This window comes from Chlamydotis macqueenii, chromosome 23, assembly GCF_036417535.1.
Source record: "Chlamydotis macqueenii isolate bChlMac1 chromosome 23, bChlMac1.mat, whole genome shotgun sequence".
Taxonomy (NCBI): domain Eukaryota; kingdom Metazoa; phylum Chordata; class Aves; order Otidiformes; family Otididae; genus Chlamydotis; species Chlamydotis macqueenii.
The window spans coordinates 6,644,566-6,664,132 of NC_141578.1; the positions used below are offsets into that span (position 1 = coordinate 6,644,566).

The following is a 19,567-nucleotide window of genomic DNA, read 5'->3' on the forward strand; positions in this document are numbered from 1 at the left end:
AGGCGCAGCGATCCCTGCGATCCCCGCGAGCTCTGCGCGCTCCTGGCGCAGCCCCAGCGCCTGCGCCTGCACGATCAAAGCAGGAATCCAGCGCTGCGGCGGGGGAGACAGCCGGGGAGCGAGGGCGGCTGCCCCGCGTGCTCTGCCTGAGCAAGCCCCACTCACGGGGCACGGCACCCGCACCCGCGGGACGGCACGGGCAGGCAGGACCACGCTGCCCTCACCCCCGTGAAAAGATGGGGAGACCAGTGCAGAGCAGGCGTGGATCCGGCACGCATCCCCAGCTCGCACGCCCTGCCCGGCGGTGCCCCGAGCACGCTGCAGGCTGGATGCCACCAACGGGGCAGCATTTGGGGCAGGGAACGCCTCAGCGCGTCCCAGCCTGCGTGTTTCCTTACCCTACTTTCCTCCCAGGGGTGACACCAACCGTGTCCCTCTGCCCCTCGCCGCAGCTCCGCAGCGCGCAAGGCGTCGCACCGGCCCTGCAGTGGCCGCGCACCCAGAGGGGGTCTGTGGAGGGAGAGACCTGCTAGGAAAACAGAGAGCTGGTTCCTTTGAAGTTAATGAATCGTGAAGGCCTTTGAAAGCAGAGCCTTGTTTATTTACGCACCGCAGCTCATGTGGATGAGGCACCCAGACATCCCCAGCGCGCTGCTAATTTGAACGAAAGATCAAACGCGAGTCTCTGTCCCGCTGCGCCGCGGTTGGAGGCGCACGGGCTGCCCCGTCGCTGCCCAACGCAGGCGGAGAAGGGAGAGCCTGACACGACCCCAGGGAAGTCAGGGGACTGGGTGTCCGTCCAGCCTCGGGGAGGAAAGCATCAGAACAAGCAACCAGGCTGACCGAGAAATTTGGTACGCTGGGGACACAGCTCTCCGAACGCCAGCCCAAGCATGCCAGCTCAGTGCCTACCCTTGGCCGTGAACCCCTGCGGACCCCCACCGCCCTCCCCTCCCAGGGCCGGCTCTGCTGCCTGCGCCGCTCGCCCTCTCCCAGAGCCCATCGCAGCCCAGCCCAGGGGTCTCCTGCCCGCACCGCAGCTGAGACCCGCGCGCCCAGACGAGCACCCAGGAACGTGGCACCTGCCACCTCGCCCCCTCCCTCTCCCATCAGAGCAGGGGACGGAGAACCCAGCCCCCTCTCTTTGAACAGGGACAACCCAAGCACAGAGAAAAGCCCCTGAAACAGCAGCGGCAGAGACTCCCGCGTGCTGCTGCTACGACGGGCCCTCTAAACAAACACGTGGCCTTCCACGCACGGCTATAAATATCGCCCCTTTCAGCACGGTCGCTTTACGAATAAGCTGTCAGGCAATATTCTGTTCGGGCTCACAGACAAAAGCGCAGCACCCCACCAGCAGCTCCGCGGCTGCCGTTTGCAGAAGCATAATTGGATTACGACCCAGCGCGCGTTGCGAGCCCCGGCTCCTCTCAGGCCGGGGAAGTCGCCCTCTGAACCACAGCAACAGGAACGGGAAGGAGAGAGCAGAGCAGGCAGAGCTGGGTGGGGAGGGGGTGGCTGAGGGCTCCGGCAACGCCAAAACGACGTTGGCGGGTAATAAGGTTTGCGATCCCAGTAAATAATTAGGCATATTGGGAAGGGCCAGCAACCGGAGGTTATGGGACAGCCTGACGCTCACCTCCAGGGCGTGGAAAGCCCAGCCAGCCGGGACCAGCCGGGAGGAGGGAGCCCCCAGGAAAGGGTGGCCCCCGCCACCCCCAGAACACAGTTTTGGGGCGAGCCCGGAGCCAAGGGCAGCCCATCTGCCAGCCCTCCCCGTCCCGCACCACCGACGGCAGTGGCACGGCGGAGCCGCTCGGGCCACGCAGCCAGTGCCCAGCCCCTCGGCTGTGCCAGGGGAGGGGGCGCAGCCCCGTCCCAGGGCTCCGCGCCCCAAGGGCGGCGGCTGTGGCCCCCCGGGCGCGGCGCGGAGCGGCGGGGAGGGGTCCAGCGGCGGCGGGGGGGCAGAGCGCGGCCGGCAGCCCCCACGCGGGACGCGCAGCCCCGCGGTTTCGCGCCCTGCAGTGACACCTGGCGGGGGGCGGCCCGGGAGGAGCCGGCGGCCCCGGCCCCGCGCAGCCGGCGCGCAGCCCCTGCCCCGGGCGGAGCCCCGACGGGGCGGCCGGCGGCTCGGCGGGCGCGGCGGTGGGCAGGGGCGCGGGGGGGGGCTGTCCGACGTGCCCTCGGGGAGGCGGGGGTCGGTCCGGCCGGAGCGGCGGCTCCGCGCCTCTGACTCTGCCCAATGAGAGCCCGCAGCACGGCGGGCGCTGTCGATATTTGGCCACGGCCCCCGCGCTCCCAGCCCCAGTCCGTCCTCGCCCTCCGCGCAAGGCCCCTCTATGGCCCGGCCTGGCCCCGCCGCCCGCCCCGCGCCGCTCGGGGGGCGCCGGCCCCGCTGAGCGCCCCGGACCCCGCGGGGAGCGCCCCCCCCGGCCCGGCCCCGCCGCCCCCCGCCCAGCAGCATGCGCCCGGCAGCGGGGGCCCAGCCGGGGCTCGCTCAGCAGCGCGGAGCCGGCAGCCGCGCCGGGCGGCCGTGAGGGGCAGTGCCCCCGAGGGGAGCGCGGGCTGCGCCCCCCTCCCCGGTCACTTCTCCGTCTGGACCCCGCCCCGGAGAGATATGCTCAGCCCAAACCGCCTGGCAGCGGCTCCTGGGATTGCCTTGGCCCCCGGGCGCGCGGAGTGCGGAGCCTTCCCTCGGGCGGCGGGCGCGGCCCCGCGGCTTTGCCTCCCCCTCGTCCTCCTCCTGCTCGCCCTGACGCCCCGCGCCGACTCCTCGTGGTGGTGAGTGCCCGCGGCGGGGCCGCCCCCCGACGGCCCCCGGACCAGCGCCGGCAGGGATGGGGATGGGGATGGGGATGGGGATGGGGATGGGGATGCCCGCCGGGGGCCGAGGCAGCGGGCGGCGGGAGCGCAGCGAACCCCGACGTGCGGCCGCGGGGACCGGCCGAGCCCCCCCAGCGCACGGCGGGTCCCGGGGCCGCAGGGTGCCCCGCGGCAGCTGGGGAACCGCCCGCAACCTCCGCCTGCCCCGGACCGGTACCGGGGCGCAGCCGCCGCGGGGCCGCTCCCCCGCTCCCCGAAAGCGCCGTCGCCGCCCGTTCGGCCCTGGGGCCGGGACGTTGGCGCGGGGACCCCCCTAAAGCCCCTCGGTGGGCTCGGAGCGGGAAGCGGCAGCAGCGCCCGGCTCCCGCTCCGCCTCTGCAATCCCGAGCGCCCGCATCCCTGCGGAATGCGGGGCTGCCCCGCGCACCGGCGCTATGGCTTCCCATCCGCTCAGGAGCTGCCGTTCTCCCCCGTCTGGGTAAGACCAGGCTCTCGCACCGGTAGAAATGGTGGCACAGAAAATACCAGCCCTCTAGAAAGAATCTCCTCGTGTCCTGACTCCTGTAACAATGACAAATCACGTACGCAGAGTGAGCGTAATCAGGAAAACAAGGTCTGAAAAGTTTTCCAAGCCACCCTGTGCTGCTTCGGTGGTTCAGTAACGCTGGAGGAAAAAAAAATAGTTTGCTGCAGAAAAGTTCTCAGTGTCCCCCACCCTTTAAAAGTTCTCTCTAATCTTGCGGAAAACACTGTTTTCCGCGCCAATCTCATCATCATTAGCACATCGCGGCGGGTGAAGCACAGCTTCATCAAATTCAGTCCATCTCCCACCAGAAGAGAACGGTGGTTTCTGGAGTTCCTCTGCTACCTGCAGCACTTCGCAGGGCCTGAGAGCACTTAGCAGTTCTTGCGATAACACAGGTATTCCTGGTGTTAGGGAGCACGGCTGGGTGTGTGGCGGCCGGGCTGGCAGCCCTGGGAGAGCGATTCCAGGGTGCAGAAGGCGAACAGGAAAGCCGCAGGGCCGGGAGGGAGCGGGGAGCTGGGGGACGCGCCGCTCCGGCAGTGGGGTTGCAGCCAGGCAGCTTCTCCCAGAGAGCAGCGTGGGCTTGGAGGGGCTCACACAACGCAGACTGGCACGGCAGTGCCGTCCCAGCCATGCCCACCCATCTCCCGCAGCCTGGTCGGCCCGCGGGGGCTGAAATCACTGCGCGAGAAAACGAGTCGGCATCGGCGAGCGCCAGGGCAACGCAGGCGCTGGCCTGGCTTCCAGGCGCCAGAGCTGCCCCCACCCAGCGGGGCAGGCGAAGAGGGGCCGCATCCGCGGGGATACGCTGAACGCCGCGGAGGGAAGGAAGGATCTGAAGGCAGCAGAGAAGTTGGATTATTCCACCTTGTTATCGAGGAGGCAAGAGAAGGGGAGGCTTGTCAGAGCTGGGGAGCGGGTGCATGGGGTAGAGCAGCTGGAAAAAGAGGAGGTACGGCATGGCCACAGCATCACCTGCCCAGAGCTGGGCAGTTCTGGTGACGCGCTGGGATGCTGGCTGATGGGTGAAATTCTTTAGGAAGAGTACAAAAAACGCCTACTTTCCTTGCTGTTGTACCCCACTTCTCCCCACGACGACTCCACCGCGGTGCCCGCCCTAATTCCAAGCGCCCGTCTCTTCCCAACACGCAGGAGGAAAAGCAGCCACGCTTTAATCTCGGTAGCTGTGGCTCGTTTGGAGGAAGCTGGATTCGGCTCCCGCAGCAGCGCGTGTTCTCAGCTTGCAGCGCGACCACGGCTGGCAGCCGCTCGTCGGAGGGAGAAGGGAGAGCGGGGCAGCGGCCGGGGCAGGGGCTCGGGATGGGGCGGCAGCTCCCCCGCGCAGCCCCGCTGCCTCCTCAGCCGTGGCGCAGCCGGGCACGCCGCCGCCGAACGGTTTGGCCAGCAGAAGCGGTCCCGGGGACATTAAATATGTTACTTTTAAAACAAAAAAAAAATTAGAAAGCCAAATACGTTACAATCTAAAGTTCACGCTTTTGATCGTACTTTCTCTCCTGTAGAGCAGAACATTCCTCAGAAAAGCCTTCGCTGAGGCGAGCGCTGTTGGGCTGGCCGTGTCAGTTCTGATAAAATAGCGTGTTTAGATGAAATTGTGTTTTACTGAAAATGGTTTCAGCCAGCTGTGGTTTGGGAAAAAGTTATTCAGTGATTTACATAGGTTTCCAAGCACATCTTTAGCACTACTGATATTACAGTAAATACATTTGGTGGTGCATCATCGTTCCTTATTTTTATTATTATTGCCAAATTCTTCTAGGGATTCACACACAATAAACTTGTGGAAATAGAGGAAATGCTTCTCATTTTCAGAGCTGGCTTTTAAAGTAGATTAATAGAAAAAACTCAGTCAGTTCTGATCACAGTACATGGAAAGGAAATATCAACCAAATGTTTCTTCTAAACAACTGCAAATTATTAATTTTCAGTGACGTCAGGCACGGCCCGCGCCGCCTCACAAAAACGCCAGGAATTGGTGAACTTTGGTGCTCAAAAAAGCGTCCGCGCGCGCGTGTGCATGTGCTCGGAGCACGTAGCGGCGAGGGCAGCGTTTGCGCGGGCGGAGGGGACGGGCGGGGGCCGGCAGTGCCGCCCGGGCTGCGAGGCCGCCGGCGCTGGCAGCGGGACGGCCACGGCTGCGGGGAGCAGCGTCCGCGCAGAAATGCTCCCAAACCATAGCGTGTTACTTAGCAACAAAATACCAGCTGAAACACAGATGGAAATTAAGAAGGAATGCAACGGGAAAATCCCTAAATCCCGTTTACGCTTCAGCGCGCTCGGGCAGGGAGAACGGCATTGTCGCGGGACGGCGGCTCTCCCGGGGCGCCTGCCTGGCAGGGCTGTGCCCCGTGCGCGGCCGGAGGACAGCGGGCCCCGAAAGCGGCCTCCGAAATTCCTTCCGAAAGATTGGGAAGATTAGGCAAACGTTGCTTATAAACACAAACTGTGCAATAAACAAACTTGGTGTAAATACCGCGGCGGAGCTGCCTGGCTGCTGGGAGCCCCGCGAGCTGCTCTGGTGTGGAAAGCCGTTCTGAGGGGAAGGTTTGGGTAACGAGAGATGTACACAAAGCCGTGGGCACCCAGCCCCCCGCACCCCACCCTCACACGTACCCGCCGGCCTGCGAGCCCCCGGCGCACCAAGTCCTTGTTCGCTAACTTGTTTATTGCTAACCACAGCCCTTGGAAACTACAAATATTTAATTTCATCTGGCATTGGAACAGATGGGAGGCATCAGGCTCCCGAGGAGATAAAACAAATCTGTGGAAGGAAGGCTAACGCGAGCCTGGGCGCAGGTCGGGGAGCGTGCGGGAGGCTGGTGGCCACGCGGGGCCACCGCGGCATCAGCAGGGCGCACGGGGCCCGGGTGGGCGCCCTTCAGGGTGCTCCTGCCCAGAGTTAGGCAGCCGCCGCGCTCCAGCTCCCTGGGCCGGGAAGGGGGTCCGCGGGCGTGGGCAGGGAAGACGCACCAGGGGCAGGGGGTGCCCTCCGCGCCGGGACAGCCCCGCGAGCTGGTGTAGGTCCCTCGCGAGGGCTCGGCCAGGGCAGCCGGTGGCAGGTGGAGACGGGACAGTCCCACCGCGACGCGTCGGAAGGAGCGCCGCTCCCGCAGCCGTGTCTCCCCAGGGTTTGCCGCGCGTTTCCAGCCTGACCCTGGTGCTGGGCACAAAGAGCGATGGAAAAACTGATCCACGCGTATGTATGGATGTGGAAGAGAGGAGCTCATTTGAACGGGCAGCGCACGGAGGTGTGTGGGAGGGGAAACGGCATCAACAGGAATGTTTGAAATTAGGCCAAGGGAAAGACAGCTGCAGGAGGAGCCGCACGGGCGGTGTAACCCTTTGGGGCGCGGGGGTGTCGCCGCTCCCCTCCGTGCCGCCCAGGAGGGCAGACTCACGGCCAGCACAAGGTCTAGCAGCTGCGAGGACTGCGCGTCCGTAGCTCCCGATGCCGCCTTGCACAGCAGCCGAGCCGTTCCCTCCTCCGCCGGTGCCCCTGCCGAGAGCAGCACACCGGTACCGGGAGGTTCACCATCCCAAAGCGGAGCCAACGCGGCGCTCGGGGGATCCGTGGGGCGTTCGCACCAGCTCCGCGTTCGTTGCAGAGCGCTGTGCGTGGCAATAAAAGTGGGAGGTCAGCGACCGGGAAGTCTTTATCCTGAGGCGCTCCGCAGCTCCGGCTGTCCGGGCAGCCGCGCTTTGAAAAATAAGGTTTAAAGTCACGTCGGAGTGATGGAGAACGAACCCTGCGGCCTCCGCGGCAGCCCTGGTGTTCTGGGCTGGGGCGTGCTGAACAGATGGGTTCTCTCAGTCACTCTGCGCCGTTGTAATAACCCTAATTGTGTTTCTTCGTTCATTTTTCATTAGGGTCACTTTCACCTATAGGAAATCTTTCTTACAAAGAAATGCAGCAGAAAAAGACCCTTCTGCTCTTCCAAACTCGTTAGCTTTTACTGTTGCTAATGCCGGTGCCAGCGGTGCCTGCACCCGCCATGAGAGATCTGCGCTGCGCTAGGTCCTGCGGAAACGCGCAGCCTCCGCCCTCCGCCCCTCGCACCCAGCGCGCAGGCTGTGCCGGGACAGGGGAAAGTCATCGTCCCACGCCACCCCCGAGACCGTCCTGCCTCCCTGCTGCCTAGCAAAGTGCCTTGAGATTGTGGAAAAAAAAAAAAAAAAAAGATACTTAAGGATAAAAGCATGGTTTTGATTTGTGTTGTGTTCGTACATTGCCAACGCCTCTGAGGAGCGGCTCGCACCCAGCGCTGGGTGAGGTTTTGCCGCTACTGCAGAAGCGCCCGAGCCCTTTTCTCCCTGCGCGCCCCATCTCGCCCTTGCTCCACAGCGAGCAGCAGGGACCTGGGTGCCAGGTCGCTCTGGCCAGGAGATGCCAGCAGCAAACCCTTCCGCACCAGCCCAGGGGACGGCAGGGCAGTGCTCCGCTGCGCAGGGTTGGCACTCCCTCGGGTCCGGCTCCCGGCACCGCAGCCTCTCCCGGCCATTTCAGCCCTTTCCATGGAAACCGCATCCCCAGGGGATCTGCCGAGGAGCCGTGGCACGCACCCGGGGAGGGGTGACACACAAGAAACAGAGATCATGGTGCAGAAAACAAAAAATATGGACCCTGAATGGCACTGCTAGTTGGTCAGCATTATGCTATTAAAAATGATTCAAGTGAGAGTAACACGCTCAACACACAGCCTGGTGGCTCTAAGTGAGGAAATTAGGACTATTAATCATTCCGAGGCGCTAACAATTCCAGCAGGCCAGGATGGCCCCGTTCCCAGTGGGGCTTAATGAAATACTCAGGGTTTATAATAATAAAATAACATCTCAGATGTCTGAGGCACCTTGCGGCCCAGAGCGCTCTGCAGCTGGCTATAAATTGTCCGCCCGCGGCCAGGGAGAGCAGAGCAAGGGAAGCGCAGCATCCTTGGGAAGTATGCGAAGAACTCGAGGAGGTGAAACGCTGCCAGGCGCGCTGGAATTTGCTCTTTATCAGGCAGAGAGGCAGGGATGCTGGATTTGATCCTATCTGAACCAAGTATCTCCAATAGCTGCCAAGGGCTTTCCAGCCTCCCACCAACATACAGATTTCACGTTGACTCAATGGGATGGGAGGGAGCGGAAGCCAAGATAGTTTGGCTCCCAACCTGATCTTTCAGGACCATCAAAGTGGTTATGAGAGCAGCGGGGAGGTGAATCAGTTTTGTCAAAGGAAGGGCTCCAACCGCCTCCGATACGGCCGAGAAGCTGCTCATCTCAGCCTCGGCTCTTGGAGCAGACGTCAGCAGCGACGCGGCCCTGGGCAAAGCAAGCCAACAGCCCCCGCCTGCGGGACGGCACGTGCAAGAGGCCGAGCATCCCCCGCCCAGGAGACGGGATTGGGGCTCCGGGAGAAGAGCGCTGGAGATGTCCTCACGGGCATGGCGCTTGGGCATGTGTGGGGCTGGAAAGGCACGGCCGGACCACATTTCACGTGGTCACGGACAGCAAAGCGTGGTCCGGTGGGGACGGCAGAGCCGGGCCTGCCACCTGTGCCAAGACCCGGCTTCAGGAGCAACTCGCGATGATGTCGGAGCCATCGTGCCAACGGCATGGCATTCAGGGTCCTGTGCCTGGCCAGGGCACCTCCCGCCCCCAGGCCCTGCACCCCCTCTGCGCTTCTGTTCCCACCCCGCGGCTGCCAAACGAGGGGTTACAGGCAGTTGGAAAAGCGTTTCGGGGATCTGCGGGAAGGGAGAAGCCGCAAGGAGCAGACCTGTCGACCTGCCAGCATTTTGCAGCCACAAACTCTCTGCATTCACAGGTGCCAACGACGGAGCCCCTGCCTCTGCTCTCTGCGTGCCGCAGCCGGCAGCGACCCTGTGCTAGGGAGCAGCCGGAGGCGCCCGAGCTGCCCCGCGCCGGAGCCGGGACCGCAGCGCTCGCACCGCGTCCTTCTCCCAGCGCGCAGCTGACCTGCGATCGCCATTTCGGTTACGCTCATCTCGTATTCATCTGATTTACAACCACGTTTTTGGCGGTACTGGTGCAACCCCAATTTCCCCGCAGCGGGAATGTCCAACATTTCAGCGGCCGTTTTAATTCTAAAGCAGAGCTCAAAAACATTAAAATGTTGAGATTTGCCTGAGAATGGCAATCCTGAAAGTTTCCCTTTTGAAGGCAAGCAATGCTCAGATAGGTTTTTCAATACCATGAAGAGGGGTGTAACATGAAACGTTAGATACAGCAGGGTGTCCACCTTTCGTTAGACGCTGAGTTCGCGTGCTGCCACGGTTCTCAGCACCACCTTTGCATTACAGAAAAGCAACAAACGAGAGCAAGTTCCGATTCCGCTTCGCTTTACCCATTCCCATGAAATGCTTTCCTTCCTTCAAAACATCATTTTACAAGAGACGTTTTCCACCCGATTCCTCCTGGTGAGCCCAGACCCCAGGCCCGACCCCAGCGAAGCCTCTCCGCCGTCGGATCTCGCCGGCTCAGCGCGACGCAGGAGGCAGCTGTTCCGCAAGGCTCGGGCGTGGGGCCGGCGCCGGAGCTGAGCTGCCCAGCTCCCCGGGAAGCCGCGGCCAGAGCCCGCGCCCGCCGCAAAGGCCAATACCGCGCAACGGGGCCGGCACGAGAAACACAGAGCTCATCCCCAGCCGCCGCAACAACCACAGCCTCGCGATGGCTGGCGTTCCCTTGCCGCGCACGCCGCAGAGACACGAGGAGAACGGCTTGGCCACCGCCGGGCGGACTCACCGACTCCGCGGGGAAATGCCACTTCGCAGGTGGCTGGTGACGGCCGGCGCGGGGCACAGAGAGGGGCTTCGCTGCCCTTGCCTCTTCAGGATGGGAGAGCTGCCCCCACAAACCGCTGGGTCAGCCAACAGCTCTGAAAATGACAAAAAAAGAGAAAAAAAGTAAAATCTGGAGGTGCCGCAGGTCTATTGCAGGGGGCTGTTTATTTGTAAGGAAAGGGAAACGGAACTCCCCTTTGCAGCATCCTCCTGCGTCGCTCCTCAGAGTTCTGGTTCCCTCTGACCGCTGGGTTTGCAGCCCCGTGCCCCTGTAAGCGCATCCCGGTCCTCCTGGGAGCCAGAGAACCCCTCAGCAGCCGCGCAGCCGGTTTGGTCACCCGGCCAGGCTCACGCTGGCCCGGGCTGCTGGAGGGGTCTCCATTCTGCGGCAGCGGAAGCCCCCGGCTGCCAAGATGCCTCAGACCCCGGCTGCGCTCCTGGTCTGCACTGCGGCACCCGGGCACGGTGCTTTTCCCGAGTCCTTCGTCTTCCCTGTTAAGGAACACAGCAGCTGGGGAGCTGCGTACACTGCGTCGGGGCCAAGAGCAGGGTTTATTGATCTGGGAAAAGATTCCCAAGCACGGTGAAGATGGAGAAGGAGGGAGGCATACTGGGACCTGGTCCTTGGGACAAGACAGAGCAGATCCCAGGAACTTGCAGCCCACATGCGACTGCGGGGATCCCTTCCCAGCCCGCGGGGAGCTGAGCGTCGGGGAGGGGAGCGGCCGTGGACAGGGAGGCTCTGAGCTGCGGAGACTTTCACCACAGCAGAGCCGTGGCACGGGCCACACAGTTCTGCCGGAGCACCCCGAGGGGTCCGTGAGGCCTTTGGGAAGCCGGGCAGCGCGGGAGCGGGACACAGAGTGGGACACAGAGCGCGGAGGCAAGGGGTTAGCACAGAACGCCTGCTGCCAAGTCAATGGATGCGTCTGCCTCCGATTTGCATGTTTATCTTAGAAGCAATTTAGGTTTCTCCTTGTTTACAAGAGTCAAAGTCAGCAGACTCTCAGAACAAGAAAAACAACCGGGAGCCAACACGTGACAGTCGTCTCCTGCTCCCCCAGCGCATCCCCTGCTGTCAGGAGAGAGCTGGCTTCAGCGGCGCCGGCGGCGCGCGGCGGGTCTGCCCGCGGAGGGGAGGGAGGCTGGCAGGGCGTGAACGCACGTGCTTTTCGAAGACGAAGCCTCCGGTCTCTGCCGTACTCATTGCTCCTTGCAGGGGAGGCGCAGGGAGGGCGGGAGGCCGCGGTCCAGCGCCGCAGCTTGCACCCACGTCTTGGCAGCCGAGCTCTAGGAGAAAACGGGAAATGCAGCGAGCTGGTGGTTGCTCGCTGGTGCGCAAGAGGTGAACGGTGCAGCATCTCGCAGGCAAAGGCTCTGCCCTTGGCCGGGAGGCGATGCCGGGGCTGCGGGAGGGCGCATCCCCTGGACCCCGCCTGACAGGGTGGGGGATCCTCATCCCCACGTACACTTCGTACGCTTTGTTATTAACTCCCGTCCCGCCCGGCTCCTCCTGGCCGCAGGCTGCCCGCCTCTCGCGCTGCCCCTGCCTCCCTCCTGGCCACGCCGAAGGCCAGGGCCGAGCAGCCGCCAGCATCGGGAGCGGCTCCCTCTCATAGACTTTGCTGAACTCAGGGCTTGGGGATTTTTTCCCTGCTGTAAAAATGCCGATTCCCCAAGAGTACAGCGTTTCACAGAACTTTGCCGCTTCCAGCACAACTTCATTTTTTAAAAATGAAGTTCTGATAAGGCAGCTGGGGACTTCCCAGAACATCCATTGTCTTTCCTAGTTCAGTGTTTTTAAAATGTCATAGATTTTTAGAAAAAAAATCGGAAGGGATGCTTTAATCAATCCAAAACAAATGTTTGGGTTTTTTCCCTCCCAAAATTCTGCTTGGCAGAGTTGTCTGATGTTCCCCGTCTCGCTCCATTTCAGAGTAACTGAACCCAACTGGAGCAGTTCTCACGAAATGGAAGATCTCGGTCTTGCTGAGGTGACCGCAGCCCTTCCAAGGCATATGGGGAATTTGCCCCATCGTTGCGCCACGCCACGGCCCAGCACCGCAGTGACAGCGGGATGGGTTGCGGTGCAAAGGGAGGCGCAGCTGGGACCCCGCGCGGCAGGAGCTCCCTCGGCCGACGGCGCCCTCGCCCCGCTCCCCTTCCTCTTTCTCCTGCTGATACTGTTTGCTCTGATCTGGGTGCTTGGCAGGAGAATTAAGAAGTAATTAGCTCACGGTGTGAAAGGGGAGTGCCTGGTGTTTATCTTGTCTGGAGGGTTTTCCTTGATCCCGGTCTCCCAGGGGACGGTGGTTGTGCTTTATCTGCCGGCTCTCCCAGCTCCGCTGCCCGACTGTCTCCCTGTCACCGCCCGCCGCCCTTACCACAGGAGGTGGGCAGGGGACGGGGTCCCCGCAGGGTCACTGGTGAGGTGGCCCATCAAAGAACGTTTTACCTTTGCCAGCTTTCCCAGCATCTCTTTCCTCCAGTGACGGGGACCCTTGGCTGCTGCTGCAACCTCCATCCTGCAACACCACGGCCTCGTCCCAGCCCCCAGGGACACGCCAGCCGCCCCCACCCTTGCAGGGTGCCCGGCCACGCTTCCCCACGGGATGGCTGCGGCCCCGCTGGACACCGCTGGCCTGTGCCATCACCCAGCTGGCGGGATGCTCCTCCGCCCTGCCCCGCTCCCTGCGGGAAGGAGTCGCTCTCGCAGCCCAGCGCCAGCGAGGCAATTAAACACCCACCGTCGGCGTTGCTCGATGAGCTCCGGTTGGCTTTTGTTCCCAAAAGGGCTTCCGCCATCTCCCTTGTCCCACCGCTGCGGGATGAAAGCTGATGAGCAAGCCTGTGAAAAGAATGCTCATGGGCCTCGGAGTCAGGGCTCGCAATCCATGGGGAGCCGGCTTTATTATCCTCAGCTCCAGCCTGAGATGACCTTGTGCTTCTGCCAGCGTTTAAACAAAGCGTTTTAAAAGAGGGAACAGATCCCATTGCTTTCTGCGCTCGCAGGGCTTTCCTGAGCCCGCGACCTCCTCTGGGGCTGAGAGAAGCGACAGAACACGGCCAGAGAGAGACAATGAAATATTCCCCAGGCTTATTGCTCTGCGTTATTGTTAAAGGAAGGTTCGAACTTCCAGTCTAGGGGGCTGAAAAATTTGAATCCCACCCAAACCTCCTCTCTTCCAGCCACAATCCCAGCTCCGCGCTCTGTGGCAAACATCATCCTCCGGCACGAGCAGCCGCTGCCCAGCTGGGGCGAGCAGGCAGCACCGGCAGGGTCTGAGCGGGATGGACAATTCTGCGGTGCCGCCGTTGTCCGGGCTGGTGTGAGGCTGCGGGGCAGAGCTGGGGGTCCCTCCCCGTGTCCGTGGAAAGCTGCTGGTGGGGCTCAGCCGGGCTCAACCAGACTGCGCGCACATTGACTTTGTGCTCCGAGCTCCTGGAGGGAGGGGACTGGGATGCAGGCAGGGGACAGGCAGGACAGGAGACAGCGTAGTTCTCCCAGTTACCCAGCTTCAGGGCATGGTCATAAATGTTCCCCAGTGCCAGAGATGCACGGAGCATGGGCTAGCTGGGGGATAACAGTGTGAACGGGGACTGCAGCAACACGAAGTGAAGCCTGCTTCTCTTTCTCACCCACCTGAGCATCACGCGGGTGCCTGCGCCATGGACCATTGTCCCCACAGCGTGTCCCTGCAGTGTGTCCCGACTGCGCTGGGCTCCATCCTGCTGCGCTCAGCAGGGCCAGGATGGAACGTGGAGAAGAGGGTGGGAGACAGGGTTTGCACATCAGTGGGTTGCTCCGCTGCCAGCTCTCAGGGGTGCGGGCCCCACGACTTGCAGCACCCGTAGCTGGTGGTGTCCTGGGCCCCCTGCTCCCTGATGGACACAGCAGAGCCTCACCCGCCCCGGGCTGGCACGGCTCAAGGTTATTTTGTTAAACACAAAGACCAAAGCGCAGCGGCTATGATGGCTCAGCAGTGCCCTGGCCCTGCGTCCTGCCTGTCTGCCCCGCAGCAGCGGCGCACTCCGCAGCTTGCCCACGCCGAGGGGATTCTGCGGGGGGGGCACGCCACTGCGGGGGACGCCCTCAGCAGAGCCTGGAGCAGCTGTGAGAGGAGGGAAAAGTGGGCTTCAATGAGCCCCCCGCAGCAGGGCGAGGAGCCGGGGAGCCAGAGCCCTGCACCTTCCCCCGCTGCGGGCAGCCCGGTGACGCGGCACTGTTCTCTCCCGCAGGTACATCGGGGCGCTGGGCGCGAGGGTGATCTGCGACAACATCCCCGGGCTGGTGAACAAGCAGCGGCAGCTGTGCCAGAGGTACCCCGACATCATGCAGTCGGTCGGGGAGGGAGCCAAGGAGTGGATCCGCGAGTGCCAGCACCAGTTTCGGCACCACCGCTGGAACTGCAGCACCCTGGACCGGGACCACACTGTCTTCGGCCGGGTCATGCTGCGAAGTAGGTTCTGCTCCGTCCCCGTCCCCGTCCCGCCGCCACGTGCCTTGTCTCCCTGGGAGAGTCTCTCCTCTCGCTGGGCTGCCGTGCCCGGTGGCTTGGATTACTCCCATAGGAGAGCTTTGCCTTTCCCTGTAAATTAATCAAGCAGTAATGGGAGCAGAGCGCTGCGTTGGGAATAGCTGCACCAGATGAGATGGAGCAGGGGGAGCACTGGGGGAGAAGGGGGAAGGAGGAGACACCTCCAGAGAACAGGCTCATATGTAAACAGTAATGGGATATATAAATATTTGGAGAGCAGGGTTGGCCAGGACTCAGCAGTTCACATGGGAACTGGCTGTTGCCTTGCATGGCAAGGGAGGCAAGGCAGAGCCGCGGCCGCGCTCCTTGCTCCGGGCTCCACGGGGAGGAGGAGAACGGCCACGGGGCAGCCACCGGCCCTCACGGGCGGCTGGGCGCAGACCCTGCCCCGAGCGACCGTCCCGCTCCAGGTGAGGGACGAGCAGGAGGCAAGCAGGGATGTGCCAAGGAGAAAGAGGAGAGGCGCGATGGGGACGGGGTGGTTCCAGAGCAGGAGCAGCATCGTGGGCTCCAGCCACCCCCGGGATGGCTCCAGCAACGAGCAGACCCCAGGAGCTGGCACGAGCACGGGCGCAGGCCGCGGCGCTGCGGGACAGATGCTGCCGCACCCCCTGACGTGCCGGGGCGCATCCAGCCACGCGGCCTCCAAATCAAAGGCGGCTGGGAAGAACCTTTCCGCTCTCCAGGAGCGGCTCATCTGGAGGACATGTGAGCGCCCGCGCAGGGAGCGGGAGCGGGGGGCTTGCTCCCAGCTGGGGAGGGGACGGGGCAGCTGCCCGGCGGGGCGGGCAAGCAGCAGAGCCTGCAAACCAGAGCCCCAGTAAGGAGCTGGCTGGAGGGAAGGGGGCTGAAGCGCCAGGATGCGGCACTCACCCTGCCTGCTGCGGCCTGCCTGGTCTCGGCCTCGCCATCCCCACAATGGCACCTTTACTGCCGCTCGCATCCTCTCCTGGCAAAGGATGGGGAATGATGAAAGCTCCTCGCCACAGCCCCATCCTGCGAGGCCCAAAGAGCTCTGCTGCCTTTGAAGTTGCTTTCAAAGGCTCTCCAAGCGAAGACGAACATGGTTTTGATTTGCAGCTTCTTTTACAGCTTTATAAAAACAGCTGCGAACTTGAAGCAGAGACATAAAATAGCAGGCGGCAAGCTGTGCCGCGCGGGGAACGCCGAGCCCGGCCGGAGCTGCCACCAGCTCCTGCGCTCAGCATCGCCCCGGGAGGGAGGCGGCCCCGGCCGAGGGGTGCTGGCTGGTCCTGCGCTCTTGGCACCCATGGGCACCCGCACAGCCCCAGCGCGGCAGGGCAGCGAGGGGATCGGGTCAGGCAGCCCTGAGAGCGGCCCAGCGTCCCGAGCTGCTGAGCCTTGAGGCTCGACGTGAGATTCCCCTTAGAGTGAAAGGTGCAGGGGAGCAGAGGCTGGACCCAGCGGCCAGCTGCAATGGCCGGACTTGGCTTACCCGCGTGCAGGATGGTCCCGCCCGAGCCGCGAAGGTGCCGCCACGCGGTGTCCTGCTCCTTGGCGGGCTGCGGGCACCCAGCACAGCCCGCCACGCTCACTCCCCATCCCCGTTTCTCTTCCCATGCAGGCAGCAGGGAGGCCGCCTTCGTCTACGCCATCTCCTCGGCGGGAGTGGTCTACGCCATCACGCGGGCGTGCAGCCAAGGGGACCTGAAGGCCTGCGGCTGTGACCCGCTCAAGAGGGGCCGCTCCAAGGATGAGCGCGGGGAGTTCGACTGGGGCGGCTGCAGCGACAACATCAACTACGGGATCCGCTTTGCCAAAGCCTTCGTGGACGCCAAGGAGAAGAAGGTGAAGGACGCCCGGGCGCTCATGAACCTGCACAACAACCGCTGTGGGAGGATGGTGAGTGCAGCCCCCGCAGCCGAGCCCCCTGCCTGGCCATCCGTCCCACCGGGACCTCCGGGCAGGGGAACGGTCAGTGGGCGCAGCGCGGGCGTAGGAGCAGGATGCTGGGTGTCTGCAGATGCGGGCAGGACGCTGCCCTGCCTCCCCCCAGTGCCCCCTTCCACACTCTGCCGGGGGAACAGCCCCATGGGGATGGTGGGACTCCACTTACCTCTGCCCCCAGCACGTGTCCTCGCTGATGCTGGCAGAGGTGACCGTGGGTGACAGCCCGGTCCCGCACAGGCGAGGGCTGATAAACTGCACCAGGGATGAGCAGGCTCAGGCGCAATGTTTGATGCCCAGGGTGACTGCGGGTCCTCACAGCATCCCTCTTCCCACAGGCCGTGAAGCGTTTCCTGAAGCTGGAGTGCAAGTGCCACGGGGTCAGCGGCTCCTGCACGCTAAGGACTTGTTGGCTGGCAATGTCGGATTTCCGGAAAACGGGGGATTACCTGAGGAAGAAATACAACGGAGCCATCCAGGTGACGATGAACCAGGATGGCACTGGCTTCACGGTGGCCAACAAGAACTTCAGGAAGCCCACGAAAACAGATCTGGTGTATTTTGAGAACTCACCTGATTACTGCGTGATGGACAAGTCAGCAGGTAAAAAACAGAGCTCCAGTCGTTGCCCAAAAGCGGCTCTTCCTCCCCTCCTGGCAGACCAGCAGCTCCCAGCTGGCCCAGACTGGCAAGGCTGCTTTGGGACATCAGCTCCCCCACCAAACCCCTGTCCCTGATGGGGGGGTTGTGCTGTAGGGGGTCACCCGGGCCCCTCCACGGGTGTCAGTGCTCGCTGTGTCCCCACGGCACCTCACGCCTGCGCAGACAGAAGCGGATTTGTCCAAAATCCCCAGGTTTTACACCAAAGATCCAAACCCATCAGGCTTCTCATAATGACTAGCACAGCATCTCCCCAGAGCCGTTCTCCCGCAGAGCAAAGCTCCTGTCAGCAGGCAACAGGAGTCCGTTTCGTGCGGCAGGCTGCTGGCTGCTCCTCTGAGCGCAGCCCCAGGCTGGGCTGGGAGCGGGGACGGTGGCGTCAGGGCTGCCCGGCTCCTGCGGAGAGGATCCGTGGTTCCACAGCCCTGAGCATCCCCGGGCCAGGGGTTTGCAGGAAGGCAGCACGGGGTGGGGGTGGAGGAGGCGATGGAACGAGGCGGAGAAGGAACGCCCTGACCCGCTCTCGCTCCCTTCCACAGGCTCCCTGGGCACGGCCGGTCGTGTGTGCAACAAGATGTCGCGCGGGACGGACGGCTGCGAGGTGATGTGCTGCGGGCGGGGGTACGACACCACGCGCGTCACTCGCGTCACCAAGTGCGAGTGCAAGTTCCACTGGTGCTGCGCTGTGCGCTGCAAGGAGTGCGAGGACACTGTGGACGTGCACACGTGTAAAGCACCGAAACGGGCCGAGTGGCTGGACCAGACCTGAGGAGACGGGAGCACAGAGGGAAGAATCCACTGCCACCCCCTCCCCGGTTTTTAAAGCCTGTGCCCTGAGGGCCATGACGTTCTGGGAGCTGTAGTTCAACTGCATGGCTTTTATTTAATTAATTCTCCAAAGCACTAAAGCAAGGACTGCATTTCCCAGGAGGTACTGTGGACCCTTCGATTTGCTCATCAAAACTAATCCCTTACCTAGGAGGAGTCTGCAAGCCTTGCTTAAACTGTGAAACCGCCGTCGCCCGTTGTTCTCTTTGCAAAGGGACGGTGCAACCCATACGGACTCAGAGGACCGATCGTCGGGATGCGATGGCTGAGGAAACCTGCACCTCCCCGGAGAATTTACGTTGCAGTAAAGTTTCACCAGCGACACACACTAGTTCAGAATAATCCACTTTTGCAGAAGCCTTCCTGCTTTTACATTTTGCAAGGCCAGAGGAAGGGCTTTGCAAATCCGTAAGACGGTTCCATGATCCCTGCGTTTCCCGTGAGCAGACCCGGCACGCCGCCCCGGCCGCACTGCTGACCCCGCCGAGCAAGGGAATCTCTGCACGAGGCTTCTCCCCACCTCCCCAGCACAGGCGACGAGCGGAGTTGTCAGTGGGAACTGAAACCTGAGTGACTGCACTGGGACAAGGGCCACCCCTCGGTGCTGGCAGGCACAGGGGGCTGGAGAACGCAAAGGAAACCGGTGAACTAACTGGTAGGTTCTGAAGTCAGCAGACATGACAGCATCTCTGTAAAACTCACTTGTATGTTGTGTATACTGCTTATTATTTTAAGTCAAAATTCATTATAAACCTATATCAGAAAATGATGCTCTTTGCTTTTTGAATTCCTACGCGCCCGGCTGGGCCCTTCCCCAGAGCAGGACCAGCCCAGCATCTCCTCTCCCTGCCTGCAGCTCCCATGTCCTGGAGCAGGGCCCTCCCCGTGCCGGGAGCTGCCGTTTTCCACAAAGCAGCCGCGGCATCCAGTGTGCGGAGCCCTGGGGAATCCTTCCTCAGCAGCAGCACGCTCCAGGGCGGCTAACGACACGGCACTGGGTCCAGCAGGAGAGGCTGGATTAGCTTCCAAACCTTTCCCATTAAGAAAACAAACAAACCAACCAAACACCCAAAACTTGAACTATCAACTAAAATCGAAGCTGGTGAGAGGAGGGGAGGCAGCTGCAGAGCTGCCAGTAGATAACGTTACAGAGATCAACCTCTCATCTCTGGAAATTTCCTCAATTATTTTGTCACCCAGCTCGGGCAAGCAGTGATTGCAAACAGATATTTTATAGTCTGCTCAAAAGGCACCAATCCACACAAGCGGACTCAATGTACAAGACAGTTGGACCTACAAACGAAATTGATCTAGGTTAAAATAAAAAAAAAACCAACAACAAAAAACAAAACCTTAATCTTAGCAGTTCCTAAGCACACGCTGAAGCTGAGGGGTGCTTCCACCCTTCCCTCCCAGAGCTCGGCCGCCCATCGCCCCGGGCAGGCTGTGCTTTCTCCCTGACCCAGGAATAAGTGTCAGGAGCT

The 19,567-nt window shown here is 62.4% G+C and overlaps 1 protein-coding gene across 1 annotated transcript; it reads left to right on the forward strand.

Annotated features, from left to right (window-relative positions):
• Positions 1–2,225: 2,225 nt before the first annotated feature.
• On the forward strand, positions 2,226–18,852 carry WNT2B (Wnt family member 2B). Its single transcript, XM_086765592.1, has 5 exons — positions 2,226–2,781; positions 14,389–14,609; positions 16,273–16,550; positions 16,934–17,198; positions 17,795–18,852. The coding sequence occupies exons 1-5, from the start codon at positions 2,243–2,245 to the stop codon at positions 18,022–18,024; spliced, it is 1,533 nt and encodes a 510-aa protein (XP_086621718.1). The 5' UTR covers positions 2,226–2,242; the 3' UTR covers positions 18,025–18,852.
• Positions 18,853–19,567: the final 715 nt, after the last annotated feature.

Excerpts from the sequence above, each read along its gene's own strand:
- WNT2B (XM_086765592.1), top strand. The coding sequence starts at position 2,243 with ATGAGAGCCCGCAGCACGGCGGGCGCTGTCGATATTTGGCCACGGCCC. Across the intron at positions 2,782-14,388 it reads CGCGCCGACTCCTCGTGGTG|GTACATCGGGGCGCTGGGCG; the intron begins GTGAGTGCCCGC and ends TCTCTCCCGCAG. Across the intron at positions 14,610-16,272 it reads CGGCCGGGTCATGCTGCGAA|GCAGCAGGGAGGCCGCCTTC; the intron begins GTAGGTTCTGCT and ends CTTCCCATGCAG.